Below are 22,730 nucleotides of genomic sequence, written 5' to 3'. Positions count from 1 at the left end.
TGAGATTTATATATACCTCTTGAGCTTTTCTAGGAAAACAAGACTAAGCAAAAACCAAGATTAAAACAAGATGATAGCAAAAACCAAAGACACAGATATGAACCATGATAACAAAATTAAAATTTTTAGAAACAAATCTACCTTGAAAGTCTTGCCTTTCCCCAAATTATGATTTCTGAACTATTTCTATTTAAAAATAAATTCAAAGTTAATATCTTACACCCTAAATAAATCTGGGTTTTAGCAATTTCCTTCTCCTTAGGCAAACCAAGAACTGTCATTTAATATCTAGAATTAAGCTCATTTTCATCAAAAGATATAGTGATATAATAAATTTCATATAAATAACTTTTTCCAATTCTCTCAACACTTAAACAGATTGAAAAATATGGTTTATCTTTACTCCTTAATAAAGTAAGCCATACCTTTATGTTGGCTAGCATCTGCATCAAAGTTCATCTGTCCTTCTAGATGATTCTGTTCATTATCATATGAATGCCTAGCATGAGGATCATTATGAAGAATATTAGGCTGGAGGTCCCTCTGTTCTCCCAACAAAATACTAAGTAGCTGAGAACATAAAACAAATCCGATTGCTGATCCACAAAGGAAGGTTAAAAAATTCAGCCAAGATTTAGAGGCCATTTCCCGAAAATGTATTTCTGTAAGAAAAAAATTAGCAGGATGTTATAAATTATAAAGCAATATAAATACCAAGAGTAAGGACTGATAACTTTTAGCTATACTGGGAAGTTAATTCCTTTCATACAGGAGAACATATCTAAGAGTATTTAACTTTTGTCCCTCTATTTCCTGCAAAAACACACAGTATGGACAATTCAATAAAATAAACGAGTAGCAACTAGGAGGATCACTGCTGGGGTGGGGCACGGGCAAATATGTCAGTATTTACACACGGAATTTCCTGTTCTTCTAGCCAGGATCCTGCATGGACCCAAGCCTGCTTGCCACGTTCTTTTTCTTTCTTTGCTATCAAAATACTTATATTTACCCTTTTTCTCTTTTGGTAGTAATCATTACCTACTCTCATCAGGGGTCAGCAAACATTTTCTGTAAAGAATTAGAAATAAAATACATCAGGCTTTGTGGACCACAAATAGTGTCTTGTATATTCTTTTTCTTGCTTTTTATTAAAACAATCTTTTAAAGATGTAAGAAGAATTCTTAGCTTGTAGAAGGCTAGAGTCAGCACTGTTTCGGGATCCGCAGGGCCAAACCTATCTGCCACCTGTTTTTGTAAGTGAAGTTTTACTTGAATACACCCAGTGTTGACTATGGCTGCTTTTGCACTACAACAGCAGAGTTGAGTACCTGCAACAATGGCAGTATGTCCCGCAAAGCCTCATCTAGCCCTTTAAAAGAAAAGTTTGCCAACTCCTCGCCCTAATACCCAGGCTTCACTGCAGTGGTGAATGCAGCTGCCACCTGCTCACCATCTTTCATTGTTATCCCACTGGACTGCAAGACCCCGAACAGCATCTATATATCACTAGGATTAAGTAGGATGCCTGGGACAGTGGCTGCTCGACAAATGCCTGTTGAACTGCCTGACAACGAAACAGGCCCTTCTTAAGGGTTTGCTAATAATTACTACATGGTGAACTTATAAATTCCTATGAAATTCTTATGAGAATAGTCCTAATTCTACAGTTTCCAACTCCCCAAGATAATTTTTTAAACGTTTGCTAAGCATCTACCACATGCCAGATGCAGTCCATACTTTATCTCGCTTGAAAAAAATTTTAATTTCATTTTTCATTCTCACTATGACCATTTTGCAGATAAGAAAACAGAAATTTATAAAAATTAACAGATAACTTGCACAGGTTGACAAAAATCAATAAAAGTCACAATTTGAACCCAAGTCTGTCTGCTTAAAAAGTCAGTGCTCTTTCCATTGCATTTCTCAAACTCTTTACCCAATCACCACTAACAGCACAGGACAATGGACATGTATAATAAAGGTAGGGGTTTGGGAGATATGACCGTCAAAATAAAAACTGCTTTGAAGTATTTTGTAAAAACAAATAAACAAACCAATGATCATCACTGGAACAACAAAACAACTTCATGTGGTTATATTTCCAGAATGGCTAGGTTCTTTAAAACCAACCATCCAGCTGAGTACAACCAGAAAAACTGAACAAAATGTAAAAATATATATGTTTGGAGACACTGGTAAGATATCAAGGCAGTGAGAATTGAGGGGAGGGGGGACAAGCTCTGGAAAAAGAAAGAAATCAGGAAAGGTGGGCTGGACATTTGGCACAGCTTCATTCCTCAAGACAGCTACTGATTCTGACAGAGAAAACAGGAGCTGACGCATAGAAGCTAAGAAAAAAAACAGAGTACAGCAACTGTCTCGGAGAAGAGGTCTTGGAAAACAGCCAGGCTTTTATCTGGACCCTCAAAGGCTACAATCTAGGAATAAGGAAGGAGTAGAAATTAGACCAACCTTCACAAGGACTGAAGCCCAAGTTGGAATCATCTTAACCACTGACTGATTAGGGTGATCTACCCCTAGCCTAACTGCAAAAATAAAGTTTCCTGGATAAATATAAAATTATGGAGAACCTCAAATTATTATTATAATTTTTTGGTAGTGATAATGTCCAACACAATAAAAAATAATCAGGTATCAAAATTAAAAGTCTGACTGAAAACAGAGAAAATAGTAGAAAATAGAAACTGACCCACAGGAGACTTAGATAAGAGATTTTCCTACTAATAACTTTAGTCAGTAAGTTCAATGACAAGATTAAGATATAAGGTATAGGGCTTCCCTGGTGGCACAGTGGTTGAGAGTCCGCCTGCCGATGTGGGGGACACAGGTTCGTGCCCCGATTGGGTAGGATCCCACATGCCGCGGAGCAGCTGGGCCCATGAGCCATGGCCGCTGAGCCTGCGCGTCTGGAGCCTGTGCTCCGCAACAGGAGAGGCCACAACGGTGAGAGGCCCGCGTACGGTGAAAAAAAAAAAAAAAGGTATAAGGTATAGAATAGACATAGGTGAAGAGGAAAATTAATAAACTGAAAGCCAGGTCAGAAGAAATTACACAGACTGAAGTACAAAAAGACATAAGGATGGTAAATTAAAAATTGAGCGAAAGAAACATAAGGAATGGAGTGAAAAGGTCTAACATATGTGTTAACTGGAATCTTTGAAGAAAAAGAGACATATGATTGAGGAGAACCAGTATGTGAAGAAATAATGACTGAACATTTTCCAAAACTGACAAAAGACTACCAACTATCAGATTCAGGAGGCTCTATGAAACAAAAAAATTTAAAAACTAAAAAAAAAAACAAAAGAAAATGATACCAAGAAACACTACAGTGAAACTGCCAAAAACCAAAGACAAAGAAAGCATTCTATATCCAGCAAAAATTGCATTCAAAAATAAATCTGAAAAAGATTTTTCAAAAAACAAAATCTGAATGAATTCATAATAAGCAGGTCTACTCTAAAAGAAATACTAAAAGGAGGGACTTCTCTGGTGCTGCAGTGGTTAAGAATCCGCCTGCCAATGCAGGGGACACGGATTTGAGCCCTGGTCTGGGAAGATCCCACATGCCGCGGAGCAACTTAAGCCTGTGTGCCACAACTACTGAGCCTGTGCTCTAGAGCCTGCGAGCCACAACTACTGAGCCTGTGTGCCAGAACTACTGAAACCTGCGCACCTAGAGCCCATGCTCCACAACAAGAGAAGCCACTGCAATGAGAAGCCCGCGCACACACTGCAACGAAGAGTAGCCCCTGCTCGCCGCAACTAGAGAAAGCCCGTGCACAGCAACGAAGACCCAATGCAGTCATAAATAAACAAATAAATAAATTAATTAAAAAAATACTAAAACAAATTCTTCAGGCAGAAGGAAAAGAATTCCATGAAAATTCAGAGATGTAAAAAGGAAGGGTGAGCTATAAAAAGCTTATGTATATGAATAAATACAAATGAACACAGGCTACATAAAACATTAAAAAGTTCCCACAAGGTATTATTACTATTATCATTAAAATAAATGACAAAACTGGCACAAAAAGTATGAGAAGGATACAAAGAGTTTAAGTGTTCTAAAATCATTTTTTTGTGTAAAAATACTAATATCAGACTTTAAGACACTAGGAGGGCTTCCCTGGTGGCACAGTGGTTAAGAATCCTCCTGCCAATGCAGGGGACACAGGTTCGAGCCCTGGTCTGGGAAGATCCCACATGCCATGGAGCAACTAAGCCCGTGTGCCACAACTACTGAGCCTACGCTCGAGAGCCCGTGAGCCACAACTACTGACCTGTGCACCTAGAGCCCGTGCTCCACAACAAGAGAAGCCACTGCAATGAGAAACCTGCGCATCGCAACGAAGAGTAGCTCCCGCTCGCCGCAACTAGAGAAAGCCCATGCGCAGCAGCAAAGACCCAACGCAGCCAAAAATAAAATAAATTAAATAAATAAATTAAATTAAAAAAAGACACTAGGAATGTATACTATAATCGCTGCTGTAATCATTAAAAAGGTAAATATATATAAGTAAAACTCTAATAGAAAAAATTAAATGATAAAATAATACAAGTATTTTCAAGGCAGAAAAAAGGGAGAAATGGATAAAAAAATACATGGGACAAACAGGAAACAAAGTTATATGATTAACTAAATACAAATTTATCCGCAATAGCATTAACTATAAAAAGACTAAAAATTTGATTTCAAAGATACAGATTACCAGCCAGACTAGAGAAAAAATAAACCCAAGTATACGCTGCTTACAAGAGACATACATCAAATATATTCAGAAAGTTAAGAGTAAAAGGATGGAAAGAGATACGTCATCCAAACCCTTATAAAAAGAAAGTATGTTAAAATCAGACAAAACAAATGAGTAGTGGTTACCTGGTTTGTTGTTTTCATGGCATTCATTAAACTCTGCATTTATGATTTACACACTTTTCTGTATTAACATTTACTTTAATAAAAGCTTTATATAAAAATACTTTCATATGACCTTTTATTTTGTCCCATTTAATACACATTTAATATATGTATATTTGACATAAAAATATTTATTCCAAAATCTGTAAGTAAATTTGGCATGCCATGGAACTATATACCATGCTTATCCTGTATCTTGTATCTCAGGCCCTCTCTCCGGAATAGCAATTCCAGTTTGAGAAGAATGACCCTAAGGGGAAGTGGAGAGCAAAGCTGCTCAACACCAGAGATGCCAATTACCAATATGAAACCAGCAGGCACTTGTTTACTTCTTTTGCTCTATCTTTACTATCACTTCAAGTTTAGAAAGGTAGGCCTTCATGGGCAAAGAGTATATATGTCCTGCTCAACTCCCCCATTCAATTTCCCAGAGGAAAAGCAGAAACAAGTTTACCAAGTCTTTCTGCTGTTTTCCCTGAGGGGCAGTGTCCTCAAATTCTCCCGCCCACTGTCTTCTTTTCCCCATTCAAACTGCCCTTTAACAAAATCCTTATAATTCAAAAGGTGTAATCTACAATCCCAGAAAAATATCCTTCCTGCTTTAAGTGCTTCTTCTGAAATTCTAACATTCTCCAGATTATTTGAAGCCCAGTTCATTAGACCTTGCTCTAGCCAAAATCTTGGTCTGAGATTACATTCAAAAAGCCAAAGAGGGGCTTCCCTGGTGGTGCAGTGGTTGAGAGTCCGCCTGCCGATGCAGGGGACACGGGTTCATGCCCCGGTCCGGGAAGATCCCACATGCCGTGGAGTGGCTGGGCCCGTGAGCCATGGCCGCTGAGCCTGCACATCCGGAGCCTGTGCTCCGCAACGGGAGAGGCCACAACAGTGAGAGGCCTGCGTACCGCAAAAAAAAAAAAAAGCCAAAGAGAACTATTTAACTATCTTTTTGCTATTATGTGAGCTCTCCCTTTAACTGGAGTGTACATTATTAAGACTTGATACAACTGAGGTCAGTGATTTCAAAGAATCATGAATTGAAAACATGAAGCTGAGAGAAGTAAGTGAAAGGCATCACAACACCAAATTTCTTATGGTAATTAAAGAAAGACTGGCAGAGTAAGATTGAAGCCGTAAACCCTAAGGAAAGCTATTAAGGCAACATTAGCAGGCACTTAAGAAACTGAGAAGTCAACTAGGAGCCACAATGCAAGCAATCCCCCACGTCTTGTAATTCTCCCACTGACACTCTGCCTTCTAACACACTAGTTTTGATCTTTTATTCTTTTTGTACTGGCCGTGACTTTCCTTACCTTAACACCAGATATAATCACGTTACAGTCTCAGAAGGGCACAAATCCATCTGAAATTTCCATGGCTGCAGAGTCTACCACTCCTGGTACTGGAAAGCAATAGTCACAGTGGCGTTCAGTACCACTCAGACAGAAAGCACTGTGACTGAGAACAGGAAGTAAGGACTGTAGGGCCTGAGAAAATTTTTATTTCCATCACCACAGTGAATATCTGAAGTGAAGGAAGTGCTGATCAAGCTCCAGTAACCATGAATACTAACCTGCTACCCAGCCTTTTTCCAAGAAGATACTGAGCTTCAGAACAAGCCTACCTCTGCAGCATGGAGGTTTTATTATTTGTAGATGGATAGGGTTTTCTTAGCTGAGGTAGCACTTTTTTAGAAAGACACCTGTTCTGGGGTAAGTGGAGGGAAAACTGACTTCTTGATTTTACATAATCTGTTAACTTTAAAATATTTTGTGATGCTGTTCGATGCCTGTCATACTCTTACCCCTTCCGGTCCAGAGAATTCTCAGTCAGCATGTGCTGGCTTATCCCTGTTGCTTTTACCCCATCTCCTTCCAATTTCAAGGGCTCCTGCCTTATGACTAAATTTCTGTATAGCTCCATTTTTCTTTCTTGTTCCTGGCATAAAAGAGCTACCTCATGTGAGTGGAATGCCCCACTCAGATTTTTGGCAAAAATCATCACCCCCACCTCTTCAGATTCTTAACACAAGAGTCTAAAGTAGACCAGACTGGAAGAAGACATTGCTTAACAACACCACACATTACAAGGGCTTCAATATATATTAATTAGAATTGAATGCAGGGAAGTTATCAATGCCACCTGTCTTCCAAACCTGATGCATAATCAGAATCATTTGAAGAGATTTTAAAACTACAGATTTCAGATGCAAAAGTGCTGGGACAACTAAAATTTATATTTTAATTTTTAAGGAACAGCTTTGTGCTATTCATTGGTTAAAAAAAAAAATCAAGGAAATACAGAACTATGTGAAGAAGAAAGAAACCACCCCAAATCCCATCACTCAGAAACAACTGTCATTAACATCTGGTGAGTATCATTACAAATATGAATAACATCTTTATGAATAACAGAGATAGAAGGGAGGGTAATTATACCTAACATTTGGGCCCTGTACTAATAAGAGCATGGATTACTTGTAACCCATAAACTAGGGACTATTATCCCACTTTACAGATGAACTCAGACTCAGAGGGCTTAGTAAGCTTCCCAAGGTCACACCAGCAATCTGAATCAAGAATTCAGATTCTTAACCATTGTGCTATCATTTTACAGAATTGGGATTATATTAGTCATGCTACTTTAAAGATTTAACATAGTAAATTAGATTTATTTGAATTTATAGAAAAAGGAAAATTAAGTGAATCTAAATTAACTTTGAACATCAGCTAATAAACATTTAGAATGTGAACCCCCTCCTCTAAACAATCCCTCTAAAGATAAGGATTATGAAAAACATAAAGCAATCAGAGGCCTTATTTTTTTATTACATATTTCAAATTTAGACAGTACCTATTGATTTCTTGCTTTGAGAATGTGTAAATCAGCATATATATACATACTCCCACAACAATCAATTTTTGTGAACTTTTATTCTGTAAAATTTACATAGTTTATGTTCTGTAAATTACACTAATTCCCATGACTGCTTGATCTTGAATATATTTTAAATTGGACTCTATGCTCATTAATAGTTCTTTTATCACAGCTGCTCTAAATGTGAGTTCTTTATTAATGTCGTGTTTTTGTTGGCTGGATTTCAGCAAGTAATTTTTGTAATGGTGCTCATTGGTGCTATATTCTAAATTCTTGCAGGCTGGAGAATGTTTACTACTGCCTTTATACCTGAAGCACAACTCGACCTAGTACAATCTCTCTTCTTCTTAAAACTCTAAAAATTACTCAGCGTCTTCCCACACTGGTGCCAGAGACTTTGAGGGTAGACTGATCTTTTATCCTTGTATATAGATAAATGCTCCTCTTCTCTTACGGTTGGTTTTCAGTCACTCACTGGTCACTAACATCCTCTCACCAAGACTTTCATGCCCTTTATTACACGAGCAAATCCTTCCTCCAGTTTTTTAGGCTTTCAGAAAGTCAGTGGAATTCACAATAAAGTCCTAGGCTTTCAGTGTTTTTTGTTTGTTTTTTAAATTTTAGTACTTTATACCATATCCTGCCAGGGTTGTCAGTCTAGAATTTGTAATCTGTTCTGGATTATCATATTTGTTATATTTACATATTCAAAATATATTTCTCTCTTCAAATCGCATTAAAATGATGTTCAAAAACTTTTTTCCCCAAAGACTTTCCTTATAAAATTGGGATGAATGTTATATAGTGATACAACTTATAAATGCTTACAAATACACTGCATGTGAGGCATTATGTTTGAAACTTTTATATGTTTTCTCTGATCCTCACAATTGGATATAAAGTAGGAGGAATCAGTCAACCTGAATTCAATACATCATACAGCTACTGAAATCAAGATTCTATAGTACTGGTGGAGGGAGAGACTCATGGATCAACGGAGTAGACTAGAGAACCAGAAACAGAACACTTAAATAGCTCCACTGATTTCTGACAAAGGTACAAAAGCAACTGAGTGGAGGAAAGATAAACTTTTCAATAAATGGTGCTGGACATCCCTAAGCAAAAAAATAAACCCTGACCCGAGTCTCACATCTTATATAAAAGTTAAATCAAAATGGATCACCGACTTAAATGTAAAACATGCAACTATAAAATTTTTAGGAAAAAGGAAGGAGAAAAATCTTCAAGATTGAGAGGTAGGCAAAGAGTTCTTAGACCTGACTCCAAAAGCACAATTCATAAAAGGGTAAAATTGATAAACTGGACTTCATCAAAATTAAAAACTTTTGCTCTGTGAAAGACCCTACTGAGAGAATGAAAAGACAAGCTACAAACTGGAAGAAAATATCTGTAAACCACATACCTAACAAAGAACTATTATTTAGAATATATTAAAAACTCCCAAAACTAAACAGAAAAAAATAAACAATCCAATTAGAAAATAGGCAAAAGACATGAACAGATATTTCACTGAAGAGGATGTACAGATGACAAGCACATGAGAAAATGTTCAACTTCATCTACCATTAGGAAAAATGCAAATTAAAACCGTAATGAGATATCTCTACTTACCCATAAGGATGGCTAAAATAAAAAACAGTGATACCACCAAATGCTGGTGATGTGGAAAAACTAGATCACTATATATTGCTGATGGGAATGTAAAAGGATGTCCAGCCACTACAGATCAAAGGTAACTACGCAGAGAAAAATATGTTCTGACCCAGCTTGTTATCAAGGTAAACTATTCACCCTGACAAAATGGGAAAACAGCCAAACCAATTTTAATGATATGCCTCCAACCTGGTGAAGCCCCCCTACTGCCTAGAGTCTTAAAATAAAAAATCATTAAAAAATCAAAGTTCCTACTTGCAGCTGTCCAAGGTCCCAGCTCCCCAATTTACCTCTCTCAGGTAGCTAACTGACTAGACAGAAACTGTCAGCCAGCAGCAGCATAGATCTCTAGCTCAAAATTTAAAGGGAAGATCCAAATGGTGCATAAAACAATTATCTATCTATCTAGGTAATAAAAGAGATTTTCAACTACACGATTTTTAAACAAGGTTACCTAGGATTGATTCTATTAAAAAATGAACAAGCAGTGGGCTTCCCTGGTGGTGCAGTGGTTGAGGGTCCGCCTGCTGATGCAGGGGGCGCGGGTTCGTGCCCCAGTCCAGGAGGATCCCATGTGCTGCGGAACAGCTGGGCCCGTGAGCCATGGCCGCTTGGCCTGCGCGTCCGGAGCCTGTGCTCCGCAGCGGGAGAGGCCACAGCGTACCGCAAAAAAACAAAACAAAACAAAACAAAATGAACAAGCAGAAATACATGGAACCTACATAAAAACCTTGTAGTGGGAAACAAAATTAAACATAGGATGCAAAAGACAAGGGAAAAGCACAGACCTGAATACTTACTCCATAGGAAAGAAAATCTTAAACTACATAGGACTATTTTGTAGTCTTTTAGAAACTGAAGGGATTAGAGCAATTATGCAGGAAATGATAGCTATGAAAGATGGGCAATGGAGAGCCAACACAGTAATAACTTATTTCTCAAAAGAGAATAGAACAAATGAAATAGAAAAAAAAAAGTCAAAGATATAAAAGAAAATGCACTGAAATGGAGGCCATGCATCAAAATATTTAAAGGTCTCACATATAATCAAGAAAAACCTTGGTTAAGAGATCCTGAACTTGGGGTGGGGGGAGGTTGTTGTTGTTGTTGGGATGAATTAGGAGACTGGGATTGACATATATACACTAATATGTATAAAATAGAACCTGCTGTATAAAAAATAAATAAAATTAAATTTTAAAAGTTAAATTAAAAAAGAAAAAAAAAAGAGATCCTGAACTTCACTTAAAAAAAAACTTCTATAAGTATCCAGGGAAAAATAAGCAAGTCAAAGGGAAAAATTAGGCAGAACTACAAGGGAAAAATTATTAGGCAGCTTTCTCCTCTGTGTTATTATATGTCAAAAGAAATGCTGCAAAAACCCAAGTTTTTGAGGGGGACAACATTCCCATAGACTTAAAGATTCAGCAAGCTGTCATTCAAGAATCCATGTAACAGGAAGACATTCTCAAATATGCAAAGGACTCAGTACGCACATACCCTTGATACATTACCTACTTAAAGGTAATGAGAGTTACCAGCTGAGAGTAAAATCCAAATTAAAACAAAAACAAAAACCCAAATTCACAAATGAAGAAATCACACAATGAAAGGGTTAGCATTAATAGAAGGTTGTAATCCTTTCCAATATAACACTGTGGAGTGGTAATGATGAAACAAAGCAGAAATATTATTATCCTAGAAAGAAAAGCTACATGAGATAAAGTGATAATAGTAATTTAACTGTAAGACACGTAGGCAGAAAGGGCATATCATGTGAATAAAAATGGAGTGGGGAGGGGTAGGAGAGAATGTGCTAACAAGTATGTACTCTAATTTCATTAGAGGGGTAACTCAGAGGGTTTTTTTAAGCTTAATTTAAGCTTTAATTTAATTTAATTCACTGCAGCACTATTTACAATAGCCAGGTCATGGAAGCAACCTAAAAGCCCACGGACAGATGAATGGATAAAGAAGTTGTGGTACATATATACAATGGACTATTACTCAGCCATAAAAAGGAACGAAATTGAGTCATTTGTTGAGACATGGACGGATCTAGAGACTGTCATACAGAGTGAAGTAAGTCAGAAAAGAGAAAAATAAATATCGTATATTAATGCATGTATGTGGAACCTAGAAAAATGGTACAGATGAACCGGTTTGCAGGGCAGAAGTTGAGACATAGATGTAGAGAACAAACGTATGGACACCAAGGGGGAAAGCCGTGGGGGGGTGGGGATGGTGGTGTGCTGAATTGGCGATTGGGATTGACATGTATACACTGATGTGTATAAAACTGATGACTAATAAGAAGAACCTGCTGTATAAAAAAATAAATTAAATAAAATTAAAAAAAAAAAACTTCAAATACACACAAAAGTATAACAATAAACCCCCATATATCCATCACACGACTGAATTATAACTTTAAAATTTGCTACATTACTTTATTATTTCTTCAATTGATGATAGTATTTTAATGCAAATCCCAGACACCAAGTCATCTCACCTCTATGTACGTCTGTACACCTCTTCAAAAATATGGACATTTTTTTACAAGCCAAAATGCCCTTATCAAATGCCTAACAAAATGATCAATGCCTAACAAAATTAACAATAATTCTTTGGACTTATCCAACTCAAGTATGTAATCAAATTTTCCCAACTGTCTTCTATAATCAAATTGCCTCAATTAGCTCACAAATGTCTTTTCACATTTGGTTCGTGCAAATCAGGATTCAAACTATATCCAAATTCACAGATGAAATGAAAAAAAAGAGAGCATTTTATATAATAACTATTAAACATGAAAACCTAAATGAAAACCACATTTCTCTAAAAAAACAAATAATCAAAGCTGACTCAAGATATAAAACCTAAATGAACCAAAAAACCAGAGAAGAAATAAAGAATGTTGTCAAACAGCCAGACTTCAAAAAGGTCCAGGTTTTCCCTGGATAAAATACTTCAGTCTTTCAAAAAACATAATTATTATACTACATAAATCATTCTGGAAAATTAAGTAGCAGAACTTAACCAATTCTTCTTTTATGTAAAAGGTTGGATACTGATATCTGACAAGGAGAGACCAAAAATAAAATAGAAAACCTCAGTCCAATCTTACCCCCAAATAATACATTATTACAGGAAATGCAGCCCAAACATTAGTAGTTATCTTAAGTTGGGTCCCCAGGAAGCAAACTCTGAGATGACGCATTTGTGCAAAAGTGATTTATTAGAAAGTATTTCTGGGAAAAACTTGTAGGGAAGTAGGACAGGGAAGGATAGAAGTCAAGAAAGGGTAAGATACCAAGCAAAGTCCATGGAGGGTAATTTTAGCTTAATCCCTCAAGGTAGTTCTAGAGGCAGTGTAGGCCACACCTCAGAGTTGTACCCACACAGTCAATCACTGGTTAAGGGCTATCCGTAGGAAACAAATTCCCCAGACAATTCCAGAGCCTGTACATGGGCAAAACAGGATCTGGCAGTTTGAGGGCAGCCCTACAACAAAGCCTGTGAAGAGGAAGGAGATAAAGGCCTATGGACAGAGTATTAGCATCATCTGTTACAGTGATTGTTGCACAGGTAAAGTTAAAAACCAATTGGTTTGTTTTGCATTATGAAGTCCCCAAAAAAGGTTAAGCAATGAATCATTCCAGTTCAACCATCATACAGGACTACTGTAATAAGGAGGACTTACTGAGGACTACTGGTAATAAGCCCTAAAAACATGTACAGAGATTTCAATTGTTTTTTAATATCTACTCTAAAATATAAATAGCCAGGTAAGAATCACCAGATATTTTAAAGAAAGCCTCTAATATGAAAGAAAAAGATCAACATAGTCAAATTTAATGTAACTTTAAAGAGACCATGTAATGAGATGAAAACTTAAAGAAAAACCCTCAAAACTATCACTAATATCCTGAAAGATAAAAGTCGTGCCATCGTATTCTTCTTTTTGCCCTACGCGGGCCTCTCCCTGCTGTGGCCTCTCCCGTTGCGGAGCACAGGCTACGGACGCACAGGCTCAGCGGCCATGGCTCACGGGCCCAGCCGCTCCGCGGCATGTGGGATCTTCCCGGACCAGGGCATGAACCCGTGTTCCCTGCATCGGCAGGCGGACTCACAACCACTGCGCCACCAGGGAAGCCCCATGGTGGGAATATTTTAAAAAAACAAACAGAATTACAGTTTGAGATTTACGCAACTTGATTTTAACTTGACTGTGAGGTTTTACGAAATCTTTGGAAGGTGATACTGACTGAGCACCTTTCAATGTGTCAAATACTGTCCTAGGAACTAAGGATATGGTCACTGGTATATTTTCTCCTGTTTACAGAATATAAACTCCCAGAAGACAAAAAATAGTTTCCTACCTCTGAGCTCTTGACCATGATGCTTTTCATAAGACATTGGTACAGTAAGTATCAGCTGGCTTGAAATAAGAGTGCAAAGCATCTCCTTATTCATGCCCCAAGTCCCCAAACTTGATTATATTTCCACATCTCTTTTACACTCTGTAAACACTTTTCTCCCTCCATTCCTTGATCATTCTCCCTTGGGCTCAACTCTCTTACCTCTGTTTCCCAACTTAATAAAGGCTTCACATAGCAGTCTTGTTTAAAGGAAATACTTTCCAATGCCACAGGATCAAGTCCATACTGCTTACTTGGTAAACAAGATCTAGCTCTAGTTTACCTTCCTACACTCTTGATACTCCCTATCCATAAAGCCTATACTGAGCCATTCTCCAAATCTGCCATGGCCTTTCATATGGATGACTTTGGCCATTCTATTCTTTCTGCTTGGAGTGCCCTCCTCAGTTATGTCTACTGGATAAATGCATAATTATCTTTCATGGTTACCTTAGTTTCAGTACTTTTCATAATCAGTCTTCCCCATCACCCATGATCAAATTAACTGCTTTCCCATCAAATATTTTCTTGTTCCTTCATTCACATCTCCTACTATGTACTTATCACACTTCATCATAGTAAGTATGTACATATCTATTTCCCCCTAGACTATAAGTTCCTCAAGAACAACAGCTATAACTCTTTTATCTCTCTCTCTCCAGCAACTAACACATTGCCTGGCTTGTAAAATGCATTCAAATGTTTTGTTTTAAGTGTATGTATGTGGGGAGCACAGATGAAATTATTTTTTCCAAATAGGTATCTTTATCTATACTGCCTAATTTACTGAATAAAAAATCATATGGTCCCATCATTTGACACATTTATACACTTATATAACCCAGTCATAAACTAGATATATAACATGAACTATATGTACTATTTCCTTTGATGTGTATTCAACTCATACAAATTATAACAGAAGTACATATTAATTCAGAGAAAGACTAAAAATATTTTCTATTAGTAATTTATTAAAACTACAGAAATAGAAAATATTAACACACAGCCTTCACCTAATGACCCTGAAGTATTTTATTAGCATTACAGTTACACAACCTCAGTACTAGAAAGGACCTTGGAATTTTATGAATCCTGAAAAAGTATGTAAGGATTAGAAACAAATAAACCTCCCAAAAATTATGTAACACCGCAAAACCAAGTTGTATTAAGTCTCAAACTATAACTCTATTTTTAAAACTATTCCCACAATTTCCGATTCAGAAGATCAAAAGTGAGAATACCTTTTTGTTACTTTTCAATGAGAACATTAATATGTCTTGCATCCTCAGTAGAAATTAGAGAAGACACAAACAGAATGACATCCCATGTTCATGGACTGGAAGATTTAATATTGTTAAGATGTCAACACTACTTAAAGTGATCTACGAATTCAATGCAATTTGTATCAAAATCCAATGACTTTTTTTTTTGAAGAAATAGAAATATCCATCATAAAATTCATATGGGATTTCAAGGTACCTCAAGGAGCCAAAACAATTTTAGAAAAGAAGAGTAAAACTGGAGGACTCACACTTCCTAATTTCAAAACTTACTATAAAAGCTACAGTGATCAAAACAGGGTGACACTGGCACAAAGACTGACATATAGCTCAATGGAATAGAACAGAGTGCACAGAAATAAATCTTCGCATGCGTGGTCAAAAAATTTTTGACAAGGGGGTCAAGCCCATTCAATGGACAAAGGACAGTCTTTTTAACAAAAGGTAATGAGAAAACTGGATATCCACATGCTCAAGAATGAAGCTGGACCCTTACCTAACACCATATACAAAAATTAACTCAAAATGGATCAAAGACCTAAGCTAAAACCTAAATGTATAAAACTCTTAGAAGTAAACATAAAACAAAAGCTTCCCAACATGGAGTTGGCAATGATTTCTTGGATATGACACCAAAAGCACATGCAACAAAAGAAAAGATACTCAAACTTGGCTTTATAAAACTTTAAAAACCTGTACATTAAAAGACATTATCAACAGAGTAAAAAGGCAACCCACAGAATGGGAGAACATATTTGCAAACCATGCATCTAGTAGGGGATTAATATCCAGAATATATACAGAACTCCTAAAACTTAACAATAACAACACAAACCCAACCCAAAAATGGGCAAAGGACTTGAACAGACACTTCTCCAAAGAAGATATACACATGGCCAATAGGCACGAACATGTTGAGTATGAAAAAAATGCTCAACATCACTTATCATTAGGAAAATGCTAACCAAAACCACAATGAGATACCACCTCACATCCATTAAGGATAGCTACTATCAAAAAACCCCAGAAGGGGCTTCCCTGGTGGCGCAGTGGTTGAGAGTCCGCCTGCCGATGCAGGGTACACGGGTTTGTGCCCTGGTCCAGGAAGATCCCACATGCCGCGGAGTGGCTGGGCCCGTGAGCCATGGCCGCTGAGCCTGCGTGTCCAGAGCCTGTGCTCTGCAACAGGAGAAGCCACAGCAGTGAGAGGCCCGCGTACCGCAAAAACAAAACAAACAAAAAAACCCCCCAGAAAACAAGTGTTGGTGAGGATGTGGAGAAATGGAAACACTTGTGCACTTCTAGTGGGAATGTAAAATAGTACAGCAACGGTGGAAAACAGCATGGCAGTTCCACAAAAAAATTAAAAATAGAATTACCACATGATCCAGCAATTCCACTTCTGGGTAGATGCCCAAAAGAATTGAAAGCAGGGTCTCAAAGAGATATCTGTACACCCATCTGTATAGGAACATTGCTCACAACAGCTAAAATGTGGAAGCAACCCAAGTGTTCATCAACAATTGATGAATATGCAAAATGTGTTATATACAAGATGGAATATTATTCAGCCTTTAAAAGTAAGAAAAATTTAACATATGCGACAACATGGATGAACCTTGAGCACATTATGCTAAGTGAAAAAAGCCAGTCACAAAAACACAAATACTATATACAGTAAGTCCCCTACATATGAACGAGTTCTGTTCCGAGAGCTCGTTCGTAAGTCCGATTTGTTTGTGAGTTCAACAAAGTTAGCCTAGGTAACACAATTGGTTATATAGTACTGTACTGTAATAGGTTTATAATACTTTTCACACAAATAATACATAAAAAACAAACACACACACAAAATAAACATTTTTAATCTTCTGGTATAGTACCTTGAAAAGTACAGTAGTACAGTACAACAGCTGGCATACAGGGGCTGGCATCGAGTGAACAAGCAAGAAGAGTTACTGACTGGAGGAGGGAGAGGAGGTGGGAGATAGTAGAGCTGAAGGATCGTCAGCAACAGGAGATGGAGGGCAAGCTGCAATTTCACTCACGCCTGACGCTGATGGCCCGGGTTCTGGCTCCTTGCTGGATTCAATTCTGTCTACCCTCTTGATAAAACGGATCCAGTGATGTCTGGGTAGTGGTTCTTTTTTTCTTGTCATGTATGACACGGTAGCACTGGACTGCATTCTGAACAGCTGCTGCAACCTTCGTGTACCGTTCTACGTTCGGGTCCTGTGCCTCAAAAACTAACCGTGCCTCCTCAAATAAAGAAAATCCCCTTGCCATTTCCTGCATCGTGAGTCTCTTCGGTTCTTCAGTTACTTCTTCCCCTTGTCTCTCGTCATCCTTTCTCTGGGCCTCCAATTCCATCAGGTCTTCATTAGTAAGCACCTTGTGTTGCACAGCAAGTTCCGTCATTATTGCTTGGTGCTTCTTAGCAGTACCAGCTACATCACCACTGCTTTTACTCTTGCTTCTGGACATCCTGGGCTTGAAATAAAGATACTGTACTATGGTACTCTATACAGTACTGTAAAGTACACAAAAGTACAACCACTTGTAGAGGATGCATGCATGTAACAATGTACGCCAGACACGTGAACAAACATTATGTGATTGGACGTGCAAACACGTTTGCATCTTTGAAAGTTCGAAACTTGATGGTTCGTATGTAGGGGACTTACTGTAATTTCACTTATATGAGATATTTAGCTAAAGTCATAAAGTGATTTATGATTTCCTGGGACTAGGGGGAGAGGGGAATAGGGAGTTACTATTTAATGGGTGTAGAGTTTCAGCTTTACAAGATGAGAAGAATTCTGGAGGAAGATGGTGGTCATGACTGCACAATATAAACGTACTTAATACCACTGAACTGTACACTTAAAAATCGTTAAGATGGTATATTTTGTGTATTTTATAATATAAAAATTGGAAAAAAATCAATGATAAAGATGTAGATTTGCTCCAAATTAATCTATATCTATCTATCTATCTATATAAAATGTCATCCCAACTAAAATATAAGATACTTAAAAGTTAAGTAACTTGGTAAAATGTAACTAAAAAGTTTGAAAAAATAAATATGAGCGTATACCTGGGAAATTCCTGAAAGGGGTGTAGGGGTGGACTAAGCCTAGGCAGACCTACTTAAGATATACAATTTTTAAAAATTAAATAATGTGGTAAAAATTATGGTAAATGTTGTTTGGAAAAATAAATATGTGAGTAAAACGTGCTATAGTAATTAAAACAATTTGATATTCAGGCTGAACAGGGATGTCAGTGTACCTGTGAATCGGAAAAAAATTTTTTAAACACTTTTATTAATTCATACTAAAGATATATTGCTGAGAAACTTTTTTTTTTTTCTCTACAACCAGACTGTTAGAATTATTTGAAAGTGTATCAGTGAGACTGGAACACCCCACTCTGACATGTACGATGAATCGCTAATCAGAAACAGCTTCAATTTCCAACCCAGAGCTTCAGATAAGTGTTTCCCAGACACAACATTCCACATTTATCTTAACTTTGTAGTCTTCAAGGGAACAGGACACTTAAGTCTACTTCTCAGCCCAGGCCTGATGTTAATTAACCCGATTCACAGTCTTGCTGTACTTTAAACCTATCAAATATTGTTTCATTTAAATTCTGTCTAAACTCCACCCTTCTCCAGAATCCTATAATAACCCTGTCCCCTCTGGCAGTTCCTCTGGTGTGTGATCTCCCTCACAGCAGCAAGTTAATTAACTTAACTTTGTTAGCCTAAAGATGTATATCCCTGGTGGTCTTCATCAGATCGAAATAGTCTGTTAAAAAAAAAAAAAGTACATATGGAAATTTAATACATAATACACATAGCATTTCAAATCAAGGAAAAAATGGCTTATTCAAGAAATGATATTGAAATAAACTTCTGGGAAAAAGATAAAAAGCAACCATCTGGATCCCTACCTTTCTCTTTAAAATTCCAAATGTTTCTAAGATTTCAATATTTTTAAAAAATGAAATTAAAAAAAAACTAGAAGAAAACATCTTTACATCATGAACTGAGATCTTTTCAAAACTCAAAAGGTATAACTATAGTAAAACTGTATGAGGTTATGCATTGAATAAATTTCTGGCAGTGAAATTGCTGGTTCAAAGGTATGTTTCTGTATAAAATGTTAAAAAAAATCTGTACAGCGAAAAATAACAAAAAGTATCATAAAGAAAAAGAGAAAAGGCCAACTTAATATAAAAACAGTTAAAGAAAATAAAAGGATTTGAAGGAAAAGAAAAAAAATGGTCAGGAATGTTCACATTTCACTCATATTACAGAAATGTAAACCTCAAATGCAGAGATACTATTTTTTTTTTAATTTTATTTTTAATTTATTATTTTTTTTATTTTTGGCTGCGTTGGGTCTTCGTTGCTGTATGCGGGCTTTCTCTGGTTGCAGCGAGTGGGGGCTACTCTTCCTTGTGGTGCGCAGGTTCTCATTGCAGTGGCTTCTCCTGTTGTGGAGCACGGGCTCTAGGTGTGCGGGCTTCAGTAGTTGTGGCACGCGGGCTCCGTAGCTGTGACTCGCGGGCTCCAGAGCGCAGGCTCAGCAGCTGTGGCACACGGGCTTAGTTGCTCCGCGGCATGTGGGATCCTCCCAGACCAGGGCTCGAACCCTTGTTCTCTGCATTGGCAGGCGGATTCTTAACCACTGCGCCACCAGGGAAGCCCAGAGATACTATTTTTAATGTATCACAGTGGCAAAAAACGTTAAGATCAGTAACAGCCAGTACTGACTTAGATATGAGAGAAAACTGGCGCTCATCCGTTGTTTCTCAGAATGTACATATTTACTGTCTTTTGGAAGGGCAGTTTGGCAACATCTTTAATTTTTCAAGTATGCCTTGACCCATCATTTCATGATCAGAAATTTCTCTTATGGACACAAACACAGAACTGTGCAAAGATGTTCATGGCAGCCATTGCCACAGATGTTTGTTAATGAGGAACAAGTTAAAAAAAATATATGGTACATCCATAGCATAGAATATGCTGTAGATGTTAAAAACAATGATCTATATGAACTAATAAGGAAAATCTTTGCACATTTGGCAGGTTATGACTTTTTGTTAGTAAGGTGTAGTGGCTACTTTTTAAATGACAAATGTAAGGAACAAACAAACCCTAACTGAAAGCGTAGGTTAAATATGTATACATATATATATACACACACACACACACACACACACACACATACATATATATGTATATGTATGCATACACACACACACACACACACACACACACACACACACACACACACACACAGAGTATGTTTTCATGCCCATCTCTACCCCAGGTTCTCACCAAAGGTAACTACAGTTGACCCTTGAACAACATGGGTTTGAACTGCCCAGGTTCACTTATATGCAGGTATTTTTCAATAAATATACTGGAAAACTTTTTTGAGATTTGTGACAATTTGAAAAAAACTCGTAGATGAACCATGTACGTTAGAAATATTGAAAAAATTAATAAAAAGGTATGTCATGAATACATAAAATACATATGATACTAGCCTATCCTTACATAGGCATAAGGTGAGTGATATTTAACACAGAATTAATAATGTGTTAGTTTTCCTGTTTTATAACTTTTTTTTTTTTTTTGTGGTACGCGGGCCTCTCACTGCTGCGGCCTCTCCCTCTGCGGAGCACAGGCGCTGGACGCACAGGCTCAGCGGCCATGGCTCACGGGCCCAGCCGCTCCGCAGCATGTGGGATCCTCCCGGACCGGGGCACGAACCCATGTCCCCTGCATCAGCAGGCGGACTCTCAACCACTGTGCCACCAGGGAAGCCCTATAACTTTGTTTTCAAAGAATTACATTACCTTACAGGTACAGTATGCCCCCCTCTGTCTCTCCCTCCCTTATAATTTATGCTTCAGCAATTATGAACTATTTACAGTTCAATAAATATCTCAATGCAATGAGTTGCTCTACTCTTACTGCTTTTCTGTCTATACAACATCCCCTTCCCTCCACCGTCCATACCCCAACCTCTGTAAATCCCATTAAGCCAGTGTTTCTTAACCATGGCATAAATGACATCATGAGCTGGATAATTCTCTGTTTGGAGGCTGTCCTGTTCACTGTGAGATGTTTAGCAGCATCCCTGGCCTCTACTCACTAGATGCCAGTAACACTCCCCCTAGTTGTGACCCAAAATGTCTTCAGACACTGCCAAATGAATGCATAAAATATACGTAGATTATATACTAGTGTATCCTTACATTCGCAACTGGGTGACTGAAGTAACTAGAGAAGGAAGAAAAAAGCTTACTTTTCACTACAATCCTGTGTGTTTTAAATTTTGTACCTCTTCTAACCTTTCCACTGCTACCACCCTAATCCAAGCCACCTTTCCCCCTTCCTCTTACTCTCCCACTTTTTCTCTCCCAACTACTGCAACAGCCTCCTAATCAACTTTTCCCTTTCTTCATCTTTGGCTTCTTCAATCCATTTTTACCAGTCCTTTTAAAAGTTAAATCAGATCATGTCACTCATTTGCTCAAAACCCTCCAGTGTCTTCCCAATGTCACTCAGAGACATAACCAAAACCTTAAGATGAACCCTACACAGTATGCAATCCTACCCTCCACACTCCTCTCTTGCTGAACTCTCCTTCTAGTATTTGGTTTTTGTAGGTCAAAAAGGAACAAATAGCAATTTCAAAAACTGAACCTATTACTATCTGTTCCCTTGCTGTGTTCTAACTTTGGACTCTTTGCTGTTCTTCAAACACATGAGGGTCCTTACACTTGCTGTTCTCTGTTGGGAACACACCTCACCCAGATACTCACATGGCTCACTCCCCAACTCCTTCAGGTCTTTACTTCTCAGGGGGTCTTCCCTGGCCACCCTATTCCTACTCACAGCACCTATTAACATCTAATATATTACATATTTTACTTACTCATCTTGTCTATTGTCTCTTTTCTCCATCTTGATCAGCGGTTCTCAAACCTGAGTCTACATCAGAATCACCTGAAAGGCTTGTTAAAAGAGTTTCCGAATCAAGAAGTCTGGGGAATAGAGCCTGAAAATTTGCATTCCTGACAAGTTACCAGATGATGCTGAGGTTCCAGGGACCACATTTTGAGAACCAATGTTTTAGAATGTAAGCTCCATGAGAACAGAGATTTTTGTTCACCTATTCACTGCTTTACCTCTATGACCTGGCACATGGTAAGCAGTGAGATAGGTAGATGAATTTACTCTGTTCCCAAGGCACCCTCTGATTTGGTCTGCTATATGGTGCTAAAATTTTACTGAATACTGTAAAAGATAAATTACATGACTGTAATGAGTTAAACTGTGTCTCCCAAAAAGACTGGGGTTGAAGTCCTAATCCCAGGAGCTATGGATGTGATCGTATTTGGAAATAAGGCATTTGGAGAGGTAATCAAATTAAGATTAGGTCAGCAGGGTGGCCCCTAATTCAATATGACTGAAGTGCTTACAAAAAGGGGAGAACACCATACTAAGA

General features: G+C 37.7%; 1 protein-coding gene across 4 annotated transcripts in view; it reads right to left on the bottom strand.

Annotated features, from left to right (window-relative positions):
* Positions 1-22,730, bottom strand: part of C1GALT1 (core 1 synthase, glycoprotein-N-acetylgalactosamine 3-beta-galactosyltransferase 1) — a 35,983-nt gene that overhangs the window by 10,268 nt on the left and 2,985 nt on the right. For all 4 annotated transcript variants that reach the window (XM_060156115.1, XM_060156114.1, XM_060156113.1 and 1 more), the window contains one exon: positions 426-662. In XM_060156115.1, the coding sequence (XP_060012098.1) occupies positions 426-645 (220 nt within the window). In that variant the 5' untranslated portion in view covers positions 646-662. The remainder of the gene's footprint in view (positions 1-425; positions 663-22,730) is intronic.

Source organism: Lagenorhynchus albirostris, chromosome 8 (assembly GCF_949774975.1).
Source record: "Lagenorhynchus albirostris chromosome 8, mLagAlb1.1, whole genome shotgun sequence".
Classification (NCBI taxonomy): domain Eukaryota; kingdom Metazoa; phylum Chordata; class Mammalia; order Artiodactyla; family Delphinidae; genus Lagenorhynchus; species Lagenorhynchus albirostris.
Note: the sequence above shows the minus strand (reverse complement) of the source record. Positions and strands in the feature narration are given on the sequence as shown.